Source organism: Brachypodium distachyon, chromosome 2 (assembly GCF_000005505.3).
Source record: "Brachypodium distachyon strain Bd21 chromosome 2, Brachypodium_distachyon_v3.0, whole genome shotgun sequence".
Classification (NCBI taxonomy): domain Eukaryota; kingdom Viridiplantae; phylum Streptophyta; class Magnoliopsida; order Poales; family Poaceae; genus Brachypodium; species Brachypodium distachyon.
The window spans coordinates 39665850-39690792 of NC_016132.3; the positions used below are offsets into that span (position 1 = coordinate 39665850).

A 24943-nucleotide genomic window follows, 5' to 3' on the forward strand; every position below is an offset into this window, starting at 1 on the left:
CGAAGTGACAAGGGATGAGGTTGGAACATTGCTGCCACTTTCCATCTTTCTTCCTCTCTTTTTTTTGAGGGCAAAGATGGTCGATTTCCGTCATTCGATTAGATGAAGAGAAACTGTACAAGGGAACCTCTGCTTGTGCTTAGGTGCTTCAGGAAGGTTTCCGAAAAGGGAGGGAGGAGTAAAAAGACAAGGAAAAACTCCTACAAAAGGGACTAATCTCCAGGATCGGTGGAGCAAGCATGTTCCCTAACAGTAATCTCCTCCCAGATCCAGTGGGCAACCTCAAGGGCCGACAATGCCTTGCCTCTAAAAACTCTTCTGTTTCGCTCCTTCAAATACCCCACCAAGTATAGATTAGCCGGCCACTGCATTTTCTTTTCTCCATCTTGGGGAGGCCGCTCAGGTGAGACTCCCAGTGTTCATTGAAGGAAAGGGTAGGGATGTCGGGGGGTCGGGTGGAGCGGCTCCAAAGCTGAATAAGGTCCCGGACCTCCTTGGTGAAAATGCAATTGCGACAGAGGTGAAGAATACTCTCGGGATGGATTCTACATAGCTGGCATACATGGTTGTGAGCCCATTCTCGAAGAGCCAGGTTATCCGCGGTGAGGATTTTGCCATGGGCCAAAGTCCACGCGAAGAATCTGCACTTGGGCTCCGCCCGTGACTTCCAAATCTTGTCCACAGAGAACGGAGGAGAAGAGCCCAGGAACTGAGCCCGGTATGCTGCCGCCGCCGAATAAACACCAGGTGCGGTCCATCGCCAGGAGATGGAGTCACCCTGGTCCGTGAGAGTAACCTCCTGTTCATCTGGTTTTTATGCATTGCAAGGTTACACAAGAATGCAAAATCCCCTCGCAGGTCACTGTCATCCATATGAATCTGATCATTTTCCAGAAAGAGCTACAACTGCTAATACTACATTTTAGTTATGACTTGATGCATCAAGGTATATTCATGTCTGTTTATACACATTACAGCAGGCTACTTTCAATATTAATACACTTCACACGTATCTTTCTCCTTGTTGTTATTTGGTGGGGCAAGAGCTTGGAAACTAAACATGCAAGTAGAATGCTCACGAGATAAATAGTTCCTGAATGGTTTCTCACAACATATATATCCCACGCTCACACTATTTTCGTTTTCCAGGAAAACGAGCTAAAAGAATAGATACATATACGTAGATAGAAGACCTATATATATACCGAACCCCGTCTTTGGATGTCAAAGTGAGTGTGATGTGATATGACCCACAAAAAAAAAGTCGAGTGTGTGTGAAATATTGGAGGAAAACAAAAGGATCATAATGTTCAAAACATATTATGGTTACTGGCTCCAACTTTTGTTGTCTTAGATACTAACAATGAAAAGTCAGATCCATCAATGCAGCCATTGCCGACCGGGGATGTGCTTGGATCGAAGGAGAAGAGGGTGGAGAAGGCGAGGAGCTTCCCGGGTCCGAGTCTGAGTTGATTGGGCAGTGATCCTTGGGCGAGCAGCAATCGTGAGGCGAAGAAGGCTGATTGGTCGTCCGGGATGGGGGTCATTAAGGACGCCCCACCGGCGGTTTAGGATGAGGAAGATCTGCCGTGAACCGATGCAGCTCCAGATGCTGACACAGGCCGAGATCATGGATCTAGATGTAATTGTTGAGTTTCAGAAGTTGGCGACCGGCAGGCGGTGGCCTGAGCAGTATCTGAAATATTGGAGGCAAACAAAAGGATCATAATGTTCAAAGCAGATTATGGTTACCGGCTCAAACTTTTGTTATCCTAGATAACAACATTGGAAAGTCACTCAGGATAATGAGTGGAGTCATAGATTTCTTTGCTACTCATTCAGCAATCTTTCATCATTAAACCATTTTTATCTTCACTTGTATGCAAGTTGGAATGTTGGATTACTGGTCAAACAATTCTCACATAATAAAGAAACGACAAATAACTCATGAATGCCTTGCTTAATTAATGCCCATGCTTATGATGGTGCAGAAAATGCTAGCACAGAAGGTAAATGTTTATCTCCACCCATCTGGATCCCCTCCCAATATTTTCACCTCTTTAGCATGCATGTTAAGTTCTTCTCTTGACTCTGATCATTCAAGATTAACCTGATTGCAATTTCAATTGCCGTTTAATTACTACTCACTCATTGATCAACTTCTCACCATCCTTTTGATGTGAATACACTTCACACGAAGCCTTCTCCCTTCACTGTTCCTGAATGGTTTTCTCAACACATATATATCCCATGCTCTCACTATTTTTGTTATTCATGAAACCGAGCTAAAACAACAGATACATACATAGAGAAGACCTATATATATACCGAGCTCCGACTTAATTTGGATGTCAAAGTGAGTGTGATATGAATTCAAATCTGTTTTCGTCTCCATCCAGCTTCAGTCTATCTGAAATATTGGAGGAAAGCAAAATGATCATAGTATTCAAAGCAGATTCTGGTCACTGGCTCCAACTTTTGTTGTCCTAGATACTTACTTTGGAGATTCAATAAAAGTGATAATGTGAGAGATACATTAATTCGGCCGTTACGTTGTATCTGGGTTGAACCAAATTCGTATTTGGTTGGCATGAGTCAAAGTGGACAGGGTGGTCCGATTTCTTGTTTGGACATGGTGGCAAAATTGACAACAACGCTATCAAATCTCTTGTAGAACTTTGTGCTGAAGTTATCCTCGCCAATGAAAAATCCCCACGTGTGTCTTACATATTTTTGAACTGTACACAACGGCACTCAATCTTGTAAGCATCAGTAATCTGTGTTCAATGCAAAATCCTTTCTGTTAATAAGAAATCAGAGTGAAAAAAAAAGGTCACCATAATCCTTTATTCCAGAATTCAGTTTCAGTTTGAACAAAATTCAGAAAATCATATACTGTACTTATATAGTCCGTACAAAATTTAGCATTATTATGGCAGAATGGTAAGTGGGCCAAAATCAAGATGGGCCTCATAAAGCTTGCAGAGACACCCAACTCCAGTGTACTTCTCCAGACTACTATAGGTTTCTGAACGCCGCCGCCGACCTCCGGAACCTTCTAGAACCCTTCACCCCGTCTTCTCCGCCTCCGGCTTCCCATGGCCGACGCCGCCGCCGCCCTCTCAGGTACGCTCACCAATTCCGCCCATCTCAATTCCCTTACCGTCTCTCTCTCTGCCAGGTAAGTTGATCTCGATTCGATTTTGGTGGCTGCAGCTCGGAGCAAGGTGCAAGCTTTCCTCGAGGCCGCGTGCACCGGCGACCTCGGATCCCTCAGGAGTATGTTGCTCCAACCCTGGTTTCCCCCCTTTCTGTTCCATTAAGCTTTCCTCACTTGCTTCTGCTTCTTCTTGGGGGCGCAGAGCATGGCGTGGCGCTCGACGAGGAGGGGAAAGGCGCGGCCGCCGTGGCCGCCGCAGTCTGCGACGCCAACAAGCGCACGGCGCTGCACTTCGCCGCACGGGAAGGGCAGACCGATGTCTGCGCCTTCCTCGTCAACCAGCTCGGCCTCCCCGTCGACCCCAAGGACGACGATGGTAACCATCCATACCCTAGCTAACCAACCAACCCCTTGCTGCTGCTTCTGATGCTTACTTATTACTTGCTCTTTATGTTGTTTCTGATTCACAATGTTTTGAATGCAATTTTAGTCAATGCTTGTTTATGGAGGTGATTGTATCCGAATCGATTTTCCAGGTGAGACTCCGCTCATCCATGCCGCGCGGCAGGGCCGCCTCGAGACCGTCAAGTACCTGCTCAAGCACGGAGCCGATCCTTCTGTGGCGTCTAGCAGCATGGGAGCCACAGCTCTGCATCATGCTGCTGGGATAGGTAAAACGACGATTACCCCATGCAGCGACAATTACCGACTTGCAACGCTGCTCGGTTGTTCTTTGCGTTGAAAGTGGAAGGACTATCTGAACAAAGTTGGCGTTTCGTTTTGTTGATGCAGGAAATGTAGACCTTATGAAGCTTTTTCTCGACAAGGGAGTCGATGTCGAATCTGAAAGCGACGCTGGTACACCCCTTGTTTGGGCTGCTGGTCATGGACAAGAAGACGCTGTCAAACTTCTGCTCCAACACAATGCTAAGGTAGCAGGATTTCAGTTGTTGGGTGCAATACTCCCGACTATGTGGTGATTTTAATACCAAACTGCAAATGTCTTTGAACATGTAATGGAGGATAGGCTTGCTGTTGTTAAACTAAACTAAACATGCTGTCATATCATCTTCAGCATCTTCTTTGAGATTCGAACAATCATTTACTCCGTGATTTATATATCTAGGAGAGAGGAGAAGCAAACACCTGTAGCATGAATTGTTTTTCTGAATTAATGTTTATGAGTTGAACTTAGGCAGGTGTGATTTCCTTAACTATTGTACTCAAACTAGTTCTTCTTCCAAACCTTGTTGCTGCAGCCAAACACTGAAACTGCTGATGGTATCACGTCGCTGTTGTCTGCTGTAGCTGCTGGTTCCCTCCCATGTTTGGAGGTTCTAATCCAGGTACATGATCTAATTGGATGAGTTAAGGGTTGCTTGCTTTGGTTCATTTTCGTCACCTTGATGTATTTTGGTTACTGGATGCGCTGTTTCCTTCAGACAGTGTGGTTTGGGCCTTGGGAATCTGACAAACATACACACAAATAAAGCATAGATTTATTACTTCAATGCAAGTCATAATGTATGTGTAGTGTGTACAAAAGCATATAAAGTTCGAGGAAAATATTCTATATTTACTATTTTGTTTCTGTTCCTGGATTGATCTAATACAGAATGTAATTGTTCTATGTTGTCTAATACTCCTTCCGTTCCATAATTCTTGTCTCAAATTTGCCCAAAAATGGATGTATCTATTCTTAAAAAGCGTCTAGATACATGTAAGATTTCGACACGAATTATGAAACGGAGGAAGTATGTTTTATATGCCCAGCATCAGTTACTCAATAATTAACTTGATGATTTGTAAAATAGGCAGGTGCAAACCCCAATGTCATTGCTGGTGGAGCAACCCCATTGCATATTGCTGCAGATAGTGGGAATATGGACATAATCAAATGTTTGCTTCAAGCTGGAGGTGACCCAAATACCTCTGATGATGTAAGCGACCATGTCTGAACACTGCATATAACTTACTTTATTTATTTTTCTTCATATTACCATGTGTATAATCATCATGACTCTGCATTGCATTTTAGCTGGACTGTACAGCAGTTTTTAGCCCGCTTTTTATGCAAACCAGAAGTCACATGTTTTTTTTTTAATAATTCATTTCAACTGAAAGTTTTCTTTTCATGTTACTAATTATTTGAAGCAACAGCGCTATCCTGCATAATCACATTTCAATGGACACTGCATGTTTGTCATACAGCCAAGTGAAGCTAACTTTTCTTCATCGTTTCCTTTCTTTTTTTTTTCTTATAAAGGATGGACTGAAGCCAATACAGGTTGCTGCATTAAGGAATAACCTTGAAGTTGTAGAACATCTTTTACCGTTGACCTCTCCGATCCCAGGTGTTTCGAATTGGACTGTTGATGGAATAGTAGAATACTCATTGTCAAAGATGGCTGAGGAAAAGGTGACCACTTGAATCTCCTGACCGTTTTATATCCTTGTAGGTTCATGGAACCTCTTATTACATTATAAATTCTCTGTACATTATACAGGCGCAATTAAAAGAAGGTACATTTGATAAGGCAGCCAGTTTACAGAGTTCACAGCCCATTGAGGTGCGTCATAATCACTACTTATGATGAGAGCCAAGGCGACTAATTTAAATAATAGTAGACTCGACAATCCAACTGTTGGTCTGGATTGCGCAATTTTGGCATCACTTGAATTGACATACAGGTTTCACCCGAGGCAAAAAAGAGATCCTTGGAAGCCAAATCAAGAGGTGATGATGCCTTCAGAAGAAAAGACTACCTAGAAGCAGTTGATGCATATTCGCAGGTAATAATCAATTGTCCTCCTTGAAAACAGCAGCATCTGAGCATTGACATAAGGTAGAGAAACAAAATCTAGAACTATAGCCGTAAGTTGGATTGACAACTGAGCATTGACGTGCTCCCAACCAAGTCAGGCTTCATTTATCAAGTGCCATAAGTTTACCGAATTATATATCTTAAGAGAATCGTCACATTGGGGATGAAACTGCATTTCAGGCAATCGAGTTTGATCCAAATGATGCGGTGTTGCTTTCAAACAGAAGCCTGTGTTGGCTGCGGGCAGGCCAAGGTGAGCGCGCCCTGGAGGATGCGAGAGCATGCCGGGAATTGAGGCCAGACTGGGCGAAAGCTTGTTTCAGGGAAGGCGCAGCGTTGCGCCTGCTACAGGTTTGTCACACTCTGAGAGACAGTATATAATAATGCATCAACTGGAGATTCACTCCTTACAACCCTATTTATCTTCCTTTGGCATGTAACTTTGACAGAGGTTCCACGAAGCCGCGAATGCTTTCTATGAGGGGGTGACGCTTGACCCGGAGAACAAAGAGCTCGTGAGCGCGTTCAGGTAGTAAAAAGAAATAGATTAGTTATTGTTTGCTGTTGTTTTATGGAATTGGCATTATGCATCAGATATTGTTTGCTGTCGTTTTATGGAAATTTCATGTGTTTGTTGATTTTGACAATGACAGGGAGGCGGTGGATGAGGGGAGGAAGCTGCATGGCACGGACAATCCAACAACAACAAATCCAACACAATGAGAATTGAGTTTGTGGTGTTGTTTGCAGATTTGATTAGGAAGTAATTTGGCTGGGTTTTATATATAGCTCCACAAGTGCTGCTGCTGCTGTAGTTTTAAGTCTCAAGTTTGATGATTCTTGTGAAGTCACAAATGTACTTAATATTCTTTCTGGTTGTATTGTTTTCATGGCCTGCCCAGTCATAGCTGTTTTCTCAAAATTGGAGCAAGAATGTTATGCGAAATCAGCATGGAGTTTGCCGTCCATGTCCTAGTCACCGACATCGCTTTTATGATTTTAGACGAGTCATTACAACAACATTTTATGATTTTCGACGAGTCATTACATTACATTACATAGAGTGTCCTGGATACGATAAAACGTACCCCCTCCGTTTCATAATTCTTGTTTCAAATTTGCCTAAAAATCGATGTATTTATTCTTAAAGTGTCTAGATACATGTAATATTTCGACAAGAATTATGGAACATAGGTAGTACTGCGGAGAACGAAACTTGAAAATGTTGGTAAAAAAAGGAAATATTTTTCCGTCCCAAAAATAATAAATGAAGAAAAAAGAAGTGCGGGAAAATAATAATGAAGAAAAAATCCCCAAGGGATTAAACAAGAAAGAGACAAGGCTGCCTCCTCCCCATCTTCTTCCTCCTCTCACGATCCAGTCGCGTTGGCTTGGGTCACCGGAGGAGCACGCGCCGCCGAGCAGCTGTCCCTTGTACTAGGCGGATCGAGGCGCTCTCCTCCCCTTCACCGGATCGCACACATCGGCATCGCCGTCTCCTCCTCCTCCTCGGTAAGGAAGCCAAGCCCTAGCTCCGTGCTCTCCTTTACTGCCAACGATCCAAGATCCCTCTTCTCCAAGATGGGTCTCAGGCTGATTTCTCTGCCTGTCGAGCCGCGCGTGCATCCACCCCGTCCCTAGTCAGATTTTGCACTGATTTTGCTCGGATGGGATTTTGGGATTGACCTAATTTAGGAGGGAAGGGTTGATGTACGCCGACTGCTGTAGATGATGATGCCTTTTCTTGTGCAGACATACAGACTGCCCGAATTGGACCCCCTGATCGCATCTCTAATTTAGTTTGCCCTTCGATTGCTTTGTTCAAATGTGTGCTTGTATCGATTTCCATAAGATTACAAACCGAATTGTCCGTGCGGCTAAATTAGCTGTAGGATTTCTGTTTATTTCTATAGAGTTTCGAGGAGAAATTGTTTACCCACATAGTTTTAACAACTGGCGTGTATGCAAACAAGTATATATAGATGGAGCAAAGGTAGGATTTTGATGAAAGATGTCACTCTACACTTCAGGTGGAATTACTAAATACATACCGCTCAAGCTAAAAATATGAGGAAATCGATCGAATTTGGATTTGCACCCAACGATACGTGCTCAGCCTGACTAGGTAGGTCGTCTATAAAATTTCTAGAGACCCCTCCCCAATAATATGGATAAGAAAGACCACAAGCAAAGGCTAGTGCCTCTTCTTCACAGCCTGCCAGATCTGGTATCCCTTCTCCGCCAGTGGGCACGTGTGGTGAGCTCTTCTTCTTTTGAAGGCGACATTGCTCTGAGTTTTAAATTCATCCAGATGTTTCTTCCTCTTCACTCCATCACCATCAATCCATCCAATTTGTTGCAGATATTGTTTGCTGCCTTGTCCTTGCATAGTGGAGTAATAATAATACTAAAATGAGTCAAGTTTGTTTTCCAATCTTTTGAATTGCTTCACGCTAGATCTGACCCTTCTCTTAATCCTTTGAATTGCTCCACGCTAGGTCTGATCCTCCCCTTAATCTATTGATTCCAGTCTTTTGTTTCCTTGCCCTTACGTAGTCTAGTACTTCCTCCGTTCCATAATTCTTGTTGAAATATTACATGTATCTAGACGCTTTTTAGGAATAGATACATCCATATTTAGGCAAATTTGAGACAAGAATTATGGAACGGAGGGAGTAGTACTTAGTATTAATCTGCACATGCTTATTTATCTATTTGGATGCAAAATCTTCGAAACAAAATGATAGACCATGCTAATAGATCCTTAACCTTCTAACTGGAAATTATTATATGTGTTCTACAATTGCTGGTGCCCTACATGTCGTTACTGTATAATTCAGTGTTAGCATCCAATTTGTTTTTTAGTTCTGTTATTTATCACGCATATGATCTTCAAATTTCTAACTGGAAGCATTGTGTGCTCTAGAGTCTAGACTTGTGCCCTCATGTCGTTAATACACCATTTAGTATAGACCCCAGCTATTTATTCCATTGAACATTCATGATAACCTCCTTAAATCTTGCTGTTGAAAGCCTAAATTTCCTGGTGATGCTATTTCAGTGTCTGCCATGGGTGATTACACAATCCAAATAAGCACCAAGTTGATTGACCAACTCGCTCGTGATGATGAGAAGGTGAAAAGGAAGTTCAGGAAACCAAAGCCGAAGAAAGTCACACCACTACAAGAAGAGACTCAGGACAATGGCAGGGAACTTCCGAGTGAACCAAAGGGTAGCCCTGCTCCTGGGTGGCCACTGCCACCTCCCATGTATCTACCAGTAACCCCTGCTCCTCCACCGCCCCCACCTGCAATCCAGGAAGTGGAAGCCATACGTGCCGTCTTGGCAGAGAGTGAGAATGTGCTAGAGAAGTTGCAGAAGGAGGAGGCAGGGGTGCGCCAAGAACTCAGCAAGAGAGCCAAGGAGCTGCACGACAAGGAGTTCAAGCTGCCTTACCAGAACCCTGTGCCATGCACCGACGAGAGAGCAGGCTGCCTGGAGTGCTACAAGAGCAACGTGGAAGATCCGCTCAAGTGTGCCGAAGCAGTCAAGAGATTCAAGGCGTGCGTCCGCATGGCAAGGCAGAGTGGCCACGTGAAAGCTGATCAGTAGTGCGGCAACTTTGCTGAGTCGGAGTGAGTGTGGGCACACGATTTTGCTTTTGTCGGGATGATTGAATAACCAGGATTTTTTTTGTGAGACCTGAAACACCTTTGTAAATTTTGGTAAAGGGGTTGCACCGGTCTAGGCAAGGCTGGGGATCCTTGAATTTAATTAGGAGTTCCATATTACATACATTCAGCTGCCAAACGAAACATGAACTGTGGCTGCAAAATCGATGTGTTCTGATGAGTGGTAGTTAATCAAACTGCTGCGTCCTGCAAAGTTGTGTTCCGGGGATTAATTGTACCCATTCTTCAATGCCTCCCTTGTCTTTGTTTTCTGCCATGCCTTGATTCCTTTGTGGGATAAAAAATCATCTCTAGTGTTACTGCTGTGATGATTGTTGATAAACTTTCATAATCTACGTTTGAATGGTTGTTCGCTTTACATGTCAAGACTTATCTTATGGAACTGACTTTGTAGCCTTGTGTAAGTTGTTAGGCATGGTTCTGTGAAAGCAAGTTTGTAATCTTGTGTGGGCTGTTACATGATAAGATTAGTAAAGCTTCACATGTGAATGGTTGTTGTGAACTCCATTCTTTTTGAACTAACTTTGTAATGTTGTATAACAACAAGTTGGTAAGATAAATGCCAGTATTAGAGCTTGACATGACTCATCAAACATGTGTAGTGGCGTACAAGCTGCAAGCTGCTGACATAAATCAGAGCAGTAAAGATTTTACATGTGAAAGGTGGTTCTGGAATACTTTCTTTTGGTGGGCTAAGTTTGTGTTGTCTTTCATATTGAAAAGGATACAAGATTTTGCGTGACAAAAGTTGTCAAAAACAGCGATGCCAGAATCGCACCGTTCGGCAAGCTAGTTTAACCATTAATTAAGAGGAGTCATATATAGGGAAAATTCTTCAATTCGGTCCAAATTTCACAAGCATTCCTTCATGTTTAGATGACACATGAAGCACACGCAACACTCACAAGCAAGCAATGTTATTCAGACAACAACTCGATTTCACTGTCTTTTATTTCCATGTTTCAACAGCCTTATAGTAACAGGTGGGGTGTTCACAGGGAATGCCTCATCGACATGGCAGGCTATTAGCTATGGGCTGGATCTCTTGAAACATGGCATCATTTGGCGTGTTGGACGTGGCACCAAGATCAGAGTTTGGCGTGACAATTGGATCCCGAGAGAGTTGCACCTGAAACTAATCGGCGCCCAAGGTCTCTGCCGTATGCGTTGGGTCGATGATTTCCTCACTGAAGTGGGCACCTGGAAGGTGGATGAACTAGAACGCTGGTTCCTGCCGGTGGACGTGCATGCAATCCTGAAAATCAGACCGGCGGTTCGTGTGGAGGAGGATTTTCAAGCTTGGAACATGGAAAAGTCGGGCATTTTCTCTGTTCGTAGTGCCTATAAACTTGGTTTGCAGCTTCAGAGTCAGGAGGGCAATGATATGGCGACGAGTTCGCATCCGGACGGTCGCATCCCGGGTGGGAGCTTATCTGGAAGTGTGTTGTGCCGCAGAAGGTTTGCATTTTTGCATGGAAGGTGGCAACTGATAGCCTTGCTACACAAGTTAATAAGAAGAAGCGCAAGCTGGAGATTTTAGGCACCTGCACTATCTGTGGCCACGGGGATGAGGATGCGTTCCACTGCCTCTGCACCTGTTTCCGTGTGCGTCAACTTTAGACTGCCATGTCTGAATGTTGGAACTTGCCGGCGGTCTCCCTTGCTGAAGGTGCTCAGCCTGACTGGTTATTCCAGATGCTTGATCGATCGTCTCCCGTCCAGCGCATCATGATCCTCATGCTCATGTGGCGTGTCTGGTATGTGCATAATGAGCTAACACATGGGAAAATTCCGCCGGCGGTCGCTGCATCGCAGTGGTTTCTGCAGAGCTATGTGGACTCTCTAATTGCCATTAAACAGTCCCCATCCATGGATCTATGCAAAGGGAAGCAGGTTGTCTTTCCGGTAAGCCTACGACGAGCCCCACGTGTTGTCCAGGAGCCATTACCATGGAAGCCCCCGATTGAGGGCTAGGTAAAACTCAACACGGATGGAAGCTTCGTCCAGGAAACAAGGATGGCTGGAGCTGGAATGATTCTCCGAGACAACACGGGTGCAGTCCTTTTCTCTGCGATAGGATCCTTGCCTCATTGCTGAGATGCCTTGGAAGCAGAGTTAGCAGCCTGCATGGAGGGGCTGGCCATTGCTTTGCAAAGTACTCAGCTACCAATTGTGATTGAGGTTGACAGTGTTCAGGTGATTTCCCTAATCCAGTCCAGCAGTACCGACCGTTCCCGCTATAGCAGCCTTGTTTTGGAGACCCGACGTCTTGTGGCCTCACCGAGGGAGATTAGTTTCGTTAAAATTCATAGATCTCAAAATTGTGATAGTCATGACCTAGCTAACTTTGCCAGGTCTAGCCAGCGGACTGCTTACTGGTTTGGGAGCAATCCTCTTGCGGATGTTCCTGATGTATCTCTTCCTTGATCAATGAAATCTCCTTCTTCGCAAAAAAAAAAAGGTGGGGTGTTCACAAACATGCACACAAGATACATTCATGACAAACTATATTTACCATTGCATCCTGTCGACTATATACGGATGATCCACCCGATCTAAGCAAGTAACACAGGAGCTTGATCCTGTTTATTCGCACTCCACGTTGCAGATGGTCTTCAGGGTCTGAGTTAGCTGTTTACCATCCCATGGCTGCTGCTTCTGCTCCCGCTGATGCATGATGACGCGGTGCACGGCGTCCGCAATGGCGCCGCACTGCCAGGGCACGACCACGGCCAGCTGCTGGCAGCACCGATCCTGCAACGCCTGGCAGCTGCCCTGGTATGATGTCGCCGGGGTGCACCGCTGCAGGAGAAACTCTTCGCACTTGGTCAGCTCCAGCTGCCCGGTGGCGGTGGTTGCCACGGCGATGGTGAGGAGGGAGAGGATGAGAAAGGTCTTCATGGTGGGATTGGTGCCGGATACTGCTCGGAGCGCTTGATGTTTCTGTTTGTATTTATGTGAAGGATGATTGCCATTTGTAGGTATGTGTCATGGTATGTGTCATCATTATCTTTTCATCTTTCCTAAATTTGTTTGGATGCTTCTCAAACCGATCTCTTGGTTTCTTGTGTTAGGTACAACTAGCTTCAGGTGTAACCTTGGATTTTATTCACCAAAGTAGCTTTGCTGCACCATATCATCAGACTATTAAGGGGAAAAGATGCTTGGTACTTTATCTCTCTATGATTCGTCTTATTTGCTTTACGTGTCAAACATTGATCATGATTACACGCTTTTCCTAAAATCTTCCTGTTGAAGCATGCATGAGTTTCCCTAGTGATGCAATTTCAACATTTATCCTGAGTTTGTAACCTTGTGAAGGTTGTTAGGCGTAAATCAACTTAAGTTTGTAATCTTGTGTGAGCTGTTAAGATGTTTAGCACGAAAAGATTGGTAAAGCTTCACATGCAAATGGTTGTTCTGGACTCCATTTCTTTTTCTGAACTAACTTTGTAATGTTGTACTCTGTAATCCGTATAACAAATTGGGAAGACAAATGGCATTATTAGAGCTTGACATGACTCATCAAATTCTCTTTACATGTGAAGGATTGTAGTGGTGTACAAGTTACTAATAAATATCAGATTAGTAAAGCTTTTACATGTGAATGGTTGCTCTGGATTCCACTCTTTTGCTGTACTAAGTGTAATGCCCTGCAAGTTATTCTGATATAACATCGGATTTCTTGTTGAAGACGATACAAAGATTATTATTTTTTGACATCAATACATACAAAGATTGTTTTCGCAAGTTGTTGGAACTGAGATGGCTGTGAATGATATATGGAACATATGCACATGCAAGTATGCAATATGTGCGGCGAGATAATTTGTTTACTATCTCAAGCGAGAAAATCATTGTTTGATTTATAATGGAGTAACTTAGTCTAGGTAAGAATTAAAGACTAATAGACAGACATCTGGCAATCTCGTTAACAGAAAAATTCTCAGAGAATTTCAACATGATTATTATGTCATGAACAAAGCTACAAGAAGCCATTTCCACCCTTGATATGTTAAGGAAATTACAAGGACAATTATTATTCCAGCCGGACAATATATAGTTATTCCATGACACTTTAATTTTCACCGCGCGCTAATCGATCGATCCATCGACTAAACCACCGGTGATCCACCTATCTAAGTAACTAAAACAAGAGCTCTTCTTGGATGCAGTAGGGTGGGATGTTCACTTCGTTGCACATCGCCTGCAGGGTGCGAGCGAGCTGTGTAGCGTCCCACGGCTGTTGTTGTTTCTGCTCCAGTTGCTGCTGCTGCTGCGTGCCGATGATGGAGTGCACGTACTGCCAGATGGCCTGGCACCGGGACGCAACGTCGATCTGGGCAAGATCCTGGCAGCACTGCTGCTGCATCACCTGGCAGCTGCCCTGCTGCAGCATCTTCTTCTTCGGGTTGCACTGCTGCTGCAGGAAGAACTCCTTGCATGGGTCCTTCTGCCGCGCAATAGTGGCGATAGCGGTGGTCGCCATGACAGCGAGGAGGGCGAGGATGAGGAAGGTCTTCATGGTGGATTGTTTGTTTGAGTCTGTGTGAATGATATGATTGATGGAGTAGGGACATGGTGTGGCCCTATTTTAAGGTCCATGGCATGGCATCATCGTTTCATCTTTATCCTAAAAGTGGTTTGGATGCTTCTCAATCTTGATCGCTTGGTATCTTGTGTTAGGTGGCACTAGCTACAAGAGTGTATTCTTGGGTTTTCGATCATCAAAGTAGCTTTGCAGCACATGCCAACAAACCGCTTCGTCGTACTTGATCTATATATGAGTCATTTTATTTGCCTTTACATGTCAAACACGGATCGAGATTGCACGTTTGTTTTCCATAATTCTTCCTATTGAAGCCCCTAGTAGCCAGTGATGGTATTTCAGGATTCATTAGTGAGATGGGTGATTACAACAGTATCAAGATATAAGCACCAATGAAGTTGATCCACCAACCGGCGTGCTTGTGACTTGTGAGTGATGATGCTCAGGTGAAAATAAAGGCCAGGAAAGGCATGCCAAAGAGTGTTATCTATACAATTTCAACCCTTGGCACTGAGCCAAGGGTCAAAATTAGTTGAATTTTTTGACTATCGTTATTCTGGCTGAACTTATAAAAAGGGTCAATTTTGTGTTAAAAAAGACACGCCCCTACCTACAATCGACTGCTATTTGCAAGCTAGAAAAATAAAGTCATCCATGTCTCAACGTGGACCTTTTCCACATTTACTTTCCTTTAAATGTGCAAAAGGTCCACGTTGAGACATGGAATTTCTTTCCCTAGCTTGAAAATAACAATGTACTCCGTAGATTGTAGGTAGGGGCAGCCGTGCTTACTAGAAACAAGAGTCGTTTATCTATGTTTTAAGATTACATACCACTCGTGCATGTGTATATGGCTTAATTTATTTGCTTCTCTCTTCTTATATCTCCATCAACCAGGAATTATCTTTGATGTCGTCATCTCCGGAAGAATTTAAGGATCAAGAGATGATGATGAATGCCTACTAATTTTTGTTTTGAGAGTGGATCAGCTAGCTAGCATACAAACCTTTTCTTTTTCTTTATTGAAATTAATGCACACTTTGACAAGCATGAATGAAATTGAACCAATAAGTGAAAATGAATCACTAAGTAAATAGTACTCCCCACGTTCCTAAATATAAAAAAAATTCTAGCTTTGTCCTAAGTCAAACTTGTTCAAGTTTGAACAAGTCGAAACATCTACTAAGGACTACAATATCGAACGAGTATACTACGAAAATATATATAATGACAGATTTAACAAAAGTAATTTAGAGTTATAGATGTTGGTAGTTTTCTCTACAAACTTGGTCGGATTTGAAAGTTTTGACTCAGGACAAATTTATGACCTTTTCTTATACTCCGTGTATAAAAAAAACGGAGGTAGTAGCTCCTATTTTTAATAGCCAGATTTTCAGAGCAGCAAGCATGGACGCTCTTTAAAGCTATCTGGTACGTACGGTTGTAGTGGTTGTGGATGGACAATCTAATTCTACCATCCTGTCAACTTGATCAATTAATCGATCATGACATGATGGATCAATGGATGTGAGACCAAGCATCCTACACTAGGCTGAAGATTTATTCATTTTTATTGAGAACTATATATGCTGCATAGTTTTAGGCAGCTACTACTATATCTGAATGTCTGTCAGAAAATCAGAAAGGGAAGGTTTGCATGCTGAAAAAAAAAAGTGATGCTCCTTTTGCAAAGAAGCAGGGTTTCAATTAATTAGAATACACATGCATGCCATTGGAGTGAAATCTTGGATCATGCATGCTAATATGGTCCATAATTAATTAAACAGCTTTATTAGTCAAGCAGCAGCTATACATAGTAGTAGTAGCAATAAGGACAGAGAGCAGGCAGGCAGAAAGAAAGAAAGAGCAGGGAAGAAGGTGCTCTGCTTAAGTCCTAATATGGGGAGGTAGCTCGAGCTCGATCAGTCAGTTGTGATGTGTACTCCGATGACGATGACGAAGAGGGCGATGAGCGCGAAGTAGATGATGGCGTGGACGAGGATGGCCATGGCGCTGGTGTGCATGTTGCCGAACTCCACGAAATGGTGCTTCCCCGGCAGCTGCAGCAGCAGCCCCGGCGACAGCAGCACGAACAGAACCACCGCGATCACAACTGGCCCCCAGTCAGACATATCCTTCCTACTCTTCTTCTCCGGCGACGGCGACGATCGACGAGCTTCTTCTCCTTTGTTGTTGTTGAGAGCTAAGGATACAGGAGGATGGTGTGAGGAGGAGGAGGAATCAGTGATGGGGGGAATTGAAACGAAAGGTGTTGGCTTTCATTGCCATTCGGTTGGGTTTGGGGTTGGTCACGTTTCGCTTTCTCGTTTCCTCTTGCCAAGTCCAACTCTACTAGTTCTTCTTCTAGCTACTGCTCCCGGCCGGTCCCCATACTGTTAATCATAACAAAGAAACAAAAGGAAGAAGAACATTTTATTTTCTCACTTGTTTTGAATCAAGTAACTAGCTTAGGCAGAGTGAGCAGTTGTTAGGCGTTTCATTAGAGTTCAGACATAACAAATAAAGATACTAGCAGTGAGTGAGAGTGAGAGACAGTGGTGAGGTCAACTTAGCAAAGCAAGCAAATGCTTATTGTGTGACTCCTCCCTCTCCCAACAGCCTACAGCTAGCTGGTCATGTCATCTCCACCGGCCTCCTTTCTTTTCTTCTCTAACCAAGCTAGCTATAGCTAGAGTGTTCTGGATTCTGATCAACAGGCTAGTTAGGGGGATGTAACTGTAATTAATTTAACCTGTAGTAATTAATCCGCTGCTAGTAAGTAAGTAATTTTGAATTAACTGGTGAACTTTAGCTAGCTAGAGCAAGCAAGAAAGAAGATGTTAGTGGCAGGCAGTCTCAGGTCTCCATGTTTCGCTTTCCATCAAGCAAAAAGAGAAATCACATATGGAAAGGAGAGCAGAGCATGAGTATGAAACACCCAGGACACAAACAGTGTGTGTGCGTGTGCTAGCTGGTCCCTGTTACTTTCTTCGACCACACACAATTCTTCTGATTTGATGCCTCGTTTCCCTGCAACCATTCGACGGACATAGTGGATATGAATGGACCATATGAAATCCACAAGATGTATGCATGCATGCCTTTTTTCTGTTGTGTGATCCATAAGATACATGGGATAATTCTCCAAAATGTTGTCTGAACATTAGTGATTTCTTCCTCTTAAGACTAATTAAGTTCAGTTAGGCCTATCTTATTACACATACTCTCGTATATATCCACTCTCGATGGGGATTTCTTCCTCTTAACCCATTCAACTCGATCACTTGCTTGCAAGAGATGATGGCGTATCAATTCAATATAGAAATGAAAAGGGTGTGACCTTTTATGACACAATCATGCACACACGAGTAGCCTAGTGCCACTGTTGCTAGCTTCGTCAGTCTGTTTGTCCCTTTGCTCTCGGCCTACAGTTCCTATCTGAGCTAGCTACAACTGACCATCATCTCTTGTGTTAATTAATCTGCGAGCATTCAGTACTTATTGTCTTGTAGAAAATGATTATGGGTTTATGAATGACAAAACTGCTGCTAGTGGTGGTTGGAATTCTTTTTGGTAGTACAATTTTCGTTGGAAATTTCCACAGGATAGAAAAAAAAAATCAGCAAATTATTGCTGTCTGGCTGTGGAAGCTATATATATCTGAGTGAAAGCCTCTGCTTGTAGGTTAGCGTGGATGGTCAAAAGTTGCCTGTACTGTGTGTAGTAGAAACATAATAATGTTTTGTTTTTGTTCTTTTGTTGCATTTCCACATCCAATCCATCCATCGATATATACATGTCATGTCGATTATTAGTGGCGACACAAAAAGATTCTCTGCCAACAAAAAATGTGTTCTTCACCAACACTAGGCGTACCGTGCTCACATAGTTTCTTCTAGTGTTACTAGTGGTTTCTATAGAATTGAGGGTTCAATGCTAGTGTTACTAGTGCTTTCTATAGACTTTGTAGTTAGTGATAAAACAACAAAGTCTAGTATGGAAACAACATCTGAACTTGCGAGTTCATTCCTTCATTCATTCAGATCAATGTGCATGCGTGCACGCAGCACTGACAAGACAAAAGCAGATGATGTTTCTTTATTCAGATAGGTAGAGACAGGCTCCCTAATTACTAGTACTACTTAGAAGCAGTGCGGCGGCCGGGGTTGATCCTGGCACATGGCCTGCAGGAGCTGGAACACCTGCTGAACCTTCCATGGCTGTTTCCCCATCGATCTCCAGCTGCAGGTCGATGATGGAGATGGCATCGCACTGCTGCTGCAGCTGCTTCCAACACTTGATCTGGTTCTCCTCGTACTCACTGAAGACAGGCCCCGGCAGTATCAGGGCCGGGATGCATTGCTGCCGGAAGAACTCCTCGCACTTGCTCAGCTGCTGCTGCTGCTCGTCAGCAACAAGGTGCCTCCTGCAGCCTGCACATCTCATCCAGGGTCTGAGAAAGCTTCATACTATATAGTTTCCAGAACATGCTGTGGTTGAGGCTGGATGACAGTAGTGCCCTGCCCCAGCTGTTGTTGTTCTTGCTGCTGCATGACGGTTGTGAGCTCGACGCCATGGCCCATGGGCGACGCGCCAGATGGCGCCGCATCGGGACTGCACATCGATCTGGGCCAGGTGCCCGCAACACCGTTAATTCCTGCATCCGTAGGGATGGCAACACCAACATCTGCAGCCATAGGAATGGAGATGATTAGCTGCTGTTGCTGCAAGGACGGCGGAATGGACGGCTCCTGCGGTTGCACAGATGGTTGCTGCGGGCTCCTTTGCCGACGGGTTGTACTTGCTAAGTATAACTCGGCTAAAAGAAATTAGCATGGTTGCAAAAAGTGTGTCTTTTGTGATCAAGACGAAACTATTCATCACCTTTTTTTCGATTGTCCTATGGCGCGCTTGGTGTGGAGAGTTATCTTTGTGACTTTTAATCTACCACCACCAACTTGCATCTCGAATACGTTTGGTCGTTGGCTTCATGGGATGGAAAAATCTCTCAAATCGCTCATTCTTGTTGGGTCTTGTGCGATTTGTTGGTCTATTTGGAATTGTCGGAATGACATTGTTTTTAATTTTTTGCAGGTGATATGTCGGACGGCGTACTGGCTCCGTACTTTGGTCCCCAAAGTTTCCGACGGGGGCCAAGGATTTTACGGATTTTGGGTGCAGCCGTATGGAGACGGTAGCACGGGCTTTCTACAGCCAGTTTGGGTGGCGCGCCGAGCGCAGGCTGGATAATGGATGATCTTTTCAGTCTTTATGTTTTTCTTTTGAGCACTCTTGAAATGTACTTGTGGATGTTGTTGCGATACTTCACTTAATAATATTATGGATGTGTGCATCGATTGATGCAGAGGCCGGGGGTATTCCCTCCTTTTCAAAAAAAAAAAGGCTCAGCAATGGCCACGTTATTCAGACAGAGAACATTTTTTGTATTGGGATGGAGATTTTGTGCAGCAACACAACATTTTTTAGTGGAATCCGATCGCCACTAGTCGTGGAATCTCCTTGGTTCCTAATCCATGGGCGATACCTTGGACAGGTTAATTGGAGGCCGGTGCTAGCTGGGATTGTTGCATGCTCGCCCAGGATGAGTTCATGTGGGGACTTGTCGTGGGATATTTGAGGCCAATCCCAGATGACGCCACGGTGACGGAGGCTTCGGTGGTGCTGGAAGTCTATTTGATATATTGTTTTTGGGTCCAATGGTATGTCCTTGGTCCAACAATGTCGATGAGCTAGCTAGCATGCATTTATCACACTTCTTGAATGTGTTGCTTTGGAAGATGAAGATGGCCATCTTTTCATGGGTTGACAAGACGTTGAGGCTTGTACTCTTCTATGGGTTGTTAAAATGGATCAGACTAGTAAGCTTGTACATGCATGTCAAGGGTTCTTATTTTCTCAACTAAAATTTGAAGTGGTGTATAACAAGTTGGTAAGATAAATGATATCGGTAAATCCTGACATATATGGTGCATAAAATTCCCTTTACACGTAAAGGAACTGTAATGTTGTACAAGTTAGTAACATATCTCAGATTAGCAAAGCAACATCCTTCTTACCTCTCGTGGGAAAAGATTGTTGGATAACAATTCCTACCTCTTAAACCAAAGATAAAACTTGATGCAAATGATCGATGCAGATAGTTAATCCATGGGATTGGGGTTAGTTAGGGATGAACTTGCAAGCACATGCATTGTATTATCCAGACAAATAGCTCGGTTTGTCTTTTATTCCATCAACAACTAGTAAGGGTACAGCGGGTGTCACACATGGCGATGCATGCATTACCCTTTATTTTTGTCACTGCTGCTACATCGACTAAAACAGCGGTGATCCATATCTATCTACTACAAGAGCCCTTTGTCTTATCAGTAGCCACCGGGTCCGAATGGCTGATCAGCGGCGGTGGCGCGGCAGTACGGTGGGAGGTACACATTGCACATCGCCGGTAGTATCTGAGCTAGCAGCTGGGGCGAGAAGATACCCTGTTGTCCGCACTCCTGTGACTGGGCCCCGAACCGGCGCGAAGGGATCTGACCTTGCTGCCCCTGTTCTTGCTGCTGCTGCTGCTGCTGCTGCTTGACGATAGCATCCACGACGTCCTGGATGGCCCGGCATCGGGACTGCACGTCGATTTGGGACAACTGTTGGCAGCATTGTTGCTGCTTCACCTGGCACCTGTTCTGCTGCACTGTAGGCCACGGTCCTAGGATTGACGTCGTCTGCATCTCCGTCGGGCTGCACCGCTGCAGGAAATACTCCCTACACTGGTCCAGTTGCTGTGGCGGGAAGGGGTGTTGTTGTGGCGGCTGCTGGCATGATTGTTCCTGTGACGGCTGAAAAGATCTAGTGACTGGGTCGACTACCAGCGCAGTGGTGGTGGTCGCCACGATGGCGAGGAGGGCGAGGATGAGAAAGGTCTTCATGGCGGATTGGTGTTTGGCTGCTGCTTGGGACTAAATTTGATGTTGTGTTTTGTGTTTTGTGAAGGATGATTGATGTAGGAGGATATCCATGGTGCAGCCCTATTTATAGCTGCCATGGGGCATCATCTTTCCGATAGATGTGCTTGCATTTGCCTCCTTCAAAAGTAAAGTGGCTGGATGCTTATCAAACTGATCACACTTGGTATGTTGTGTTAGGTACCACTAGATACAAGTTTAATCTTGGATTGATCATCAAAGCAACATGTACATATCTCATTAGACTGTCAAGGGAAGAAGCTTGGAGCTTACTTGATCCCTATGACTCATTTTATTCACTTTACACGTCGAACGCTGATCAAGATCGTATCCTTTTCGCAGAACTAAATTTGTAATGTTCTAAGTTGTTTAGCATGAACTAGATTAGCATAGACTATGTGGAGCTAAGTTTGTAATCTTGTGAGTCATATTGGGAAAGTATTTGCTTGTGAAGGATTGTTCTGGAGTCTCAACTCCATTTTCTTTTTCTGAACTAACTTTGGATTGTTCTACAATAATAACAATAATAAGATGATGATCAAGAACTAATACGGCAATGACATGACTCATCAAATTCCCTTTACGCGTCAAAATATTGTAATATCGTACAAGGTATTAACACATATCAGATTGGCAAGGCCAAAAGATTGTAATGTCGTACAAGTTATTAACACATATCAGATTGGCAAGGCCAAAAAATTGTAACAGCGTACAAGTTATTAACACATATCAGATTGACAAGGCCAAAAGATTGTAATATCATACAAGTTATTAACACATATCAAGACTGAAGTTTGACCAAGTTTAAGAAAAATGTAATAATATCTACAAATATAAAATAAGTACACTATGAAAGTATATCATGACGGATTTAATATAACTAATTTAGAGTTATACATGTTGGTAGATTTTTTCCATGAAGATCAAACTTTCAGAAGTTTGACTTGTGACAAAGCTAGAACATCTTATATTTTATTGATAAATGCATAATGTCAGGCTGTTATTCATGCAGATCAGCATTTTAAGACTGATTAAAGGACCCATGGTTAACCAGCATCACAGATGATGGAAATTTTATTGATCCACGTAAAAAATGCACGGAGAATTTCAAAGCTTATGTCACAAAAAGGCATTTCTACCCTCAACAGGTCAAAGAAAACATGGAAATTTATTCCAGCCCAACACAGCATGCCTCAGATTAGAGATCTTGGCTTCAACTCAGCGCCGTCCCTAAGTACTAGCAGAAAGTCCGACAAGTTCACAGCGTAACGTAGAAGCACAAAAGGAAGATGGTAGCCATCAAATGCTCAGACCACTGGAAGCTCCCCGCACTCACTGATGACAACCTTCTTCTTTGGACGGTCCCCTCTGTCAGTCTCCGACGACTCTATCATACTTACGATGTCTAAGCCTTCAAGAACCTGGCCAAAGACCACGTGCCTCCCATCCAGCCACGGTGTCTGCAACCAAGGTAGCAAACATGTGTAAACTTCAAAAGCAACAAAACAAAAGCAGCAGTAAAGAAGGGATCACTTTGCCATCGATTCATTGCCAAAACGACAAAAATACCTTGACGGTGCAGATGAAAAATTGGCTCCCGTTGGTGTTCGGTCCAGCGTTAGCCATGCTGAGCACTCCAGGTCCAGTATGAACCACTGAGAGCATTAAAAAATATGCAATCAGTTAGCATGTGATTTGAAGCACAGATAGCATGGTGAAGACTAGTTTGCTGTAGCACATACATTTGAAGTTCTCATCCTTAAAGGTGCGGCCGTATATGCTTTTCCCTCCAGTACCCTGAAATTATCGATTTCTAATCAATCGCAAGCGATGGTAAGCTGCATATTTTTATTTTTTATAAGCACTCTGCCCATGCATAAGAAGTGAATATCAGAAGGTGGACATAGGCACATAGCGACTTTCATTCCAGTGAAAATGTAGACCAAACACCAAGTTAGGTATGCATCAATAAGGAAAAGGAAGGCTCGATTCAAAACTCCTTGTAATCTTGCCATGAAGCCACTGATCACAAAAGAAAATAAGGATGTAAACCCATGCGTGCATGTGACTAATGACAAACAAATACAGATGTAAATCCAAGACCATAACGCACTATGACAACAATATGAAATGTTGGTACATGAGCAAAGCTAGTACATAATCTAAAACAAATCGGCAACTCAAACGAATAAACATCACAAAGTACTCAAATTGATAAACCAAAAGGTGCAGTTGCAAATAAATAATGAATCCGTTCCATCTTGTTAGCAAAGGTACTTGCATGGCAGCAAGTGACAGTTTTTAACTTCTGTTTGTGTCAACATAATCTGCAATACAGCATAAAGACACACGTGCAACTAATTAGAATAAGCAAAAGTAGAGATAAACACATACGTTGCCCTTGTCAAAGTCTCCTCCCTGAATCATGAAGTCCTTGATGACACGGTGGAAACTTGATCCCTTGTATCCAAACCCTTTCTCTCCTGCCAAAAACAGGAAAACTTTGTCAGGCACCCAATCAGGGAAACCTTTGGCACAACAGAAGAGAGCCCCAGCAGTCCCTCATACCGGTGCAAAGAGCACGGAAGTTCTCAACGGTCTGTGGAACATCATCCCCATACAACCCAATGACGATCCTGCCAACGTTCTTTCCAACAGGGTTCCCAATGCTTATGTCAAAGTACACCTTGTTTGTAACCTTGGATTGAAGCTCGGCTGCCTGCAACACACACAAGACTACATCAACACCAAGAAAATGCATATTTGGAGCACATTCACCCTATAATTGGACACAAAAATAGGTAAACATACACTGGGTGCAAGCAAAAAAATCGGCACACCACATATACAAAGGTGAAAACCACATTCGCAGTAAGATGTGCAATGGCACAATATTTGTTGCCTCACACTACCAGTGACAAAAAACTAACAGGACCTAATGAACTGACAAGAACACACTCCACTCACATCACATGTATGGTTTCCTTCCTTGCATCTTCTAACGACTAACAGAACCTAAATTTCATCCATGATAAATCTCAACTTGCAGGGTTTTTTCCACATAAAAATTTCCAGTGAGTATGACTCTATTTTCCTCATGACTATCAACAACTGCCTTCGGCCAGGATACAGAATTCCGTGAATGTTCACATCCGACAGGCTGGCAAACACATGCCTAAACACAACAAACATGCAAGGGCGCGGCCCCAGTATAGAACAAGAATCAGATAAAAAGATCCCACCTTGGGTTCCGCGCTGGCGGAGGTAACGAAGCGCGCGCGGCTGTGGGAGCCACCGGCGACGGCTACGGGGGTTGCCGGAGACGCGCCGCGAAGGGAGAGGAGCGACGAGGAGGGTCTCGATGCGAGGAGCGCTTTCTGCGCCGCCGCCGCCGGGCGCGCGATGGCCTGCAGGAAAAGAAGAAAAAAAAACATAAGACACGATTCAGGGCTCAAGGAGGAGTATGAGGAGGGAGGGAGGGGAGCTGACGATCGTGGCGAAGGAGGTCGCGGCCGCCATTGGAGGGGATTGGGAGAGGTTTTAGGATGGAATTTGTTGGGAGGGAGGAGACGACTCTGCAGATAGATAGAAGAGATAAACAAAAGGATGAGATTTTATTATTCTGCTTCTTCATTCATGGCTGTGCAGCTTTCAATTTTAGTCCTTCTATTTCATCCTTATTCTAGCCAAGTCCCTGGGCTTGCTATGCGCAGTGCTGCTGGTTAAAGTTTAATTCA

General features: G+C 43.8%; 6 protein-coding genes and 1 long non-coding RNA gene across 7 annotated transcripts; 3 read left to right on the plus strand and 4 right to left on the minus strand.

Moving 5' to 3' along the window:
* Positions 1–2998: 2998 nt before the first annotated feature.
* LOC100839512 (ankyrin-1) lies at positions 2999–6962 on the plus strand. The gene is made up of 13 exons (XM_003569095.4): positions 2999–3126; positions 3217–3279; positions 3363–3536; positions 3697–3831; positions 3953–4092; positions 4420–4506; positions 4975–5100; positions 5427–5579; positions 5668–5730; positions 5852–5953; positions 6166–6336; positions 6435–6514; positions 6639–6962. Exons 1-13 carry the CDS (start codon positions 3099–3101, stop codon positions 6706–6708), a joined length of 1392 nt encoding a protein of 463 aa, XP_003569143.1. The 5' UTR covers positions 2999–3098; the 3' UTR covers positions 6709–6962.
* A 346-nt stretch (positions 6963–7308) lies between these two features.
* On the plus strand, positions 7309–9910 carry LOC100839819. Its single transcript, XM_003569096.4, has 2 exons — positions 7309–7497; positions 9047–9910. Exon 2 carries the CDS (start codon positions 9055–9057, stop codon positions 9595–9597), a length of 543 nt encoding a protein of 180 aa, XP_003569144.1. The 5' UTR covers positions 7309–7497; positions 9047–9054; the 3' UTR covers positions 9598–9910.
* A 2340-nt stretch (positions 9911–12250) lies between these two features.
* On the minus strand, positions 12251–15860 carry LOC104582783 (avenin-like b10). Its single transcript, XM_024458837.1, has 3 exons — positions 13826–15860; positions 12791–12803; positions 12251–12662 (listed from the first exon to the last, which is right to left on the minus strand). The coding sequence occupies exons 1-3, from the start codon at positions 14200–14202 to the stop codon at positions 12264–12266; spliced, it is 789 nt and encodes a 262-aa protein (XP_024314605.1). The 5' UTR covers positions 14203–15860; the 3' UTR covers positions 12251–12263.
* Positions 15861–15976: 116 nt separating this feature from the next.
* Positions 15977–16597, minus strand: LOC104582784. Its single transcript, XM_010233573.3, has one exon. It carries the CDS (start codon positions 16356–16358, stop codon positions 16149–16151), a length of 210 nt encoding a protein of 69 aa, XP_010231875.1. The 5' UTR covers positions 16359–16597; the 3' UTR covers positions 15977–16148.
* A 1315-nt stretch (positions 16598–17912) lies between these two features.
* Positions 17913–19591, plus strand: LOC112270876. The gene is made up of 2 exons (XR_002963429.1): positions 17913–18645; positions 19321–19591. It is a non-coding gene; the product is annotated as an uncharacterized LOC112270876 (long non-coding RNA).
* An 851-nt stretch (positions 19592–20442) lies between these two features.
* On the minus strand, positions 20443–21342 carry LOC104583268 (avenin-3). Its single transcript, XM_014899123.2, has one exon. The coding sequence runs from the start codon at positions 21168–21170 to the stop codon at positions 20613–20615; it is 558 nt and encodes a 185-aa protein (XP_014754609.1). The 5' UTR covers positions 21171–21342; the 3' UTR covers positions 20443–20612.
* Positions 21343–22249: 907 nt separating this feature from the next.
* On the minus strand, positions 22250–24854 carry LOC100840120 (photosynthetic NDH subunit of lumenal location 5, chloroplastic). Its single transcript, XM_003569097.4, has 7 exons — positions 24696–24854; positions 24449–24613; positions 23775–23925; positions 23601–23689; positions 22949–23003; positions 22776–22861; positions 22250–22666 (listed from the first exon to the last, which is right to left on the minus strand). Exons 1-7 carry the CDS (start codon positions 24723–24725, stop codon positions 22514–22516), a joined length of 729 nt encoding a protein of 242 aa, XP_003569145.1. The 5' UTR covers positions 24726–24854; the 3' UTR covers positions 22250–22513.
* Positions 24855–24943: the final 89 nt, after the last annotated feature.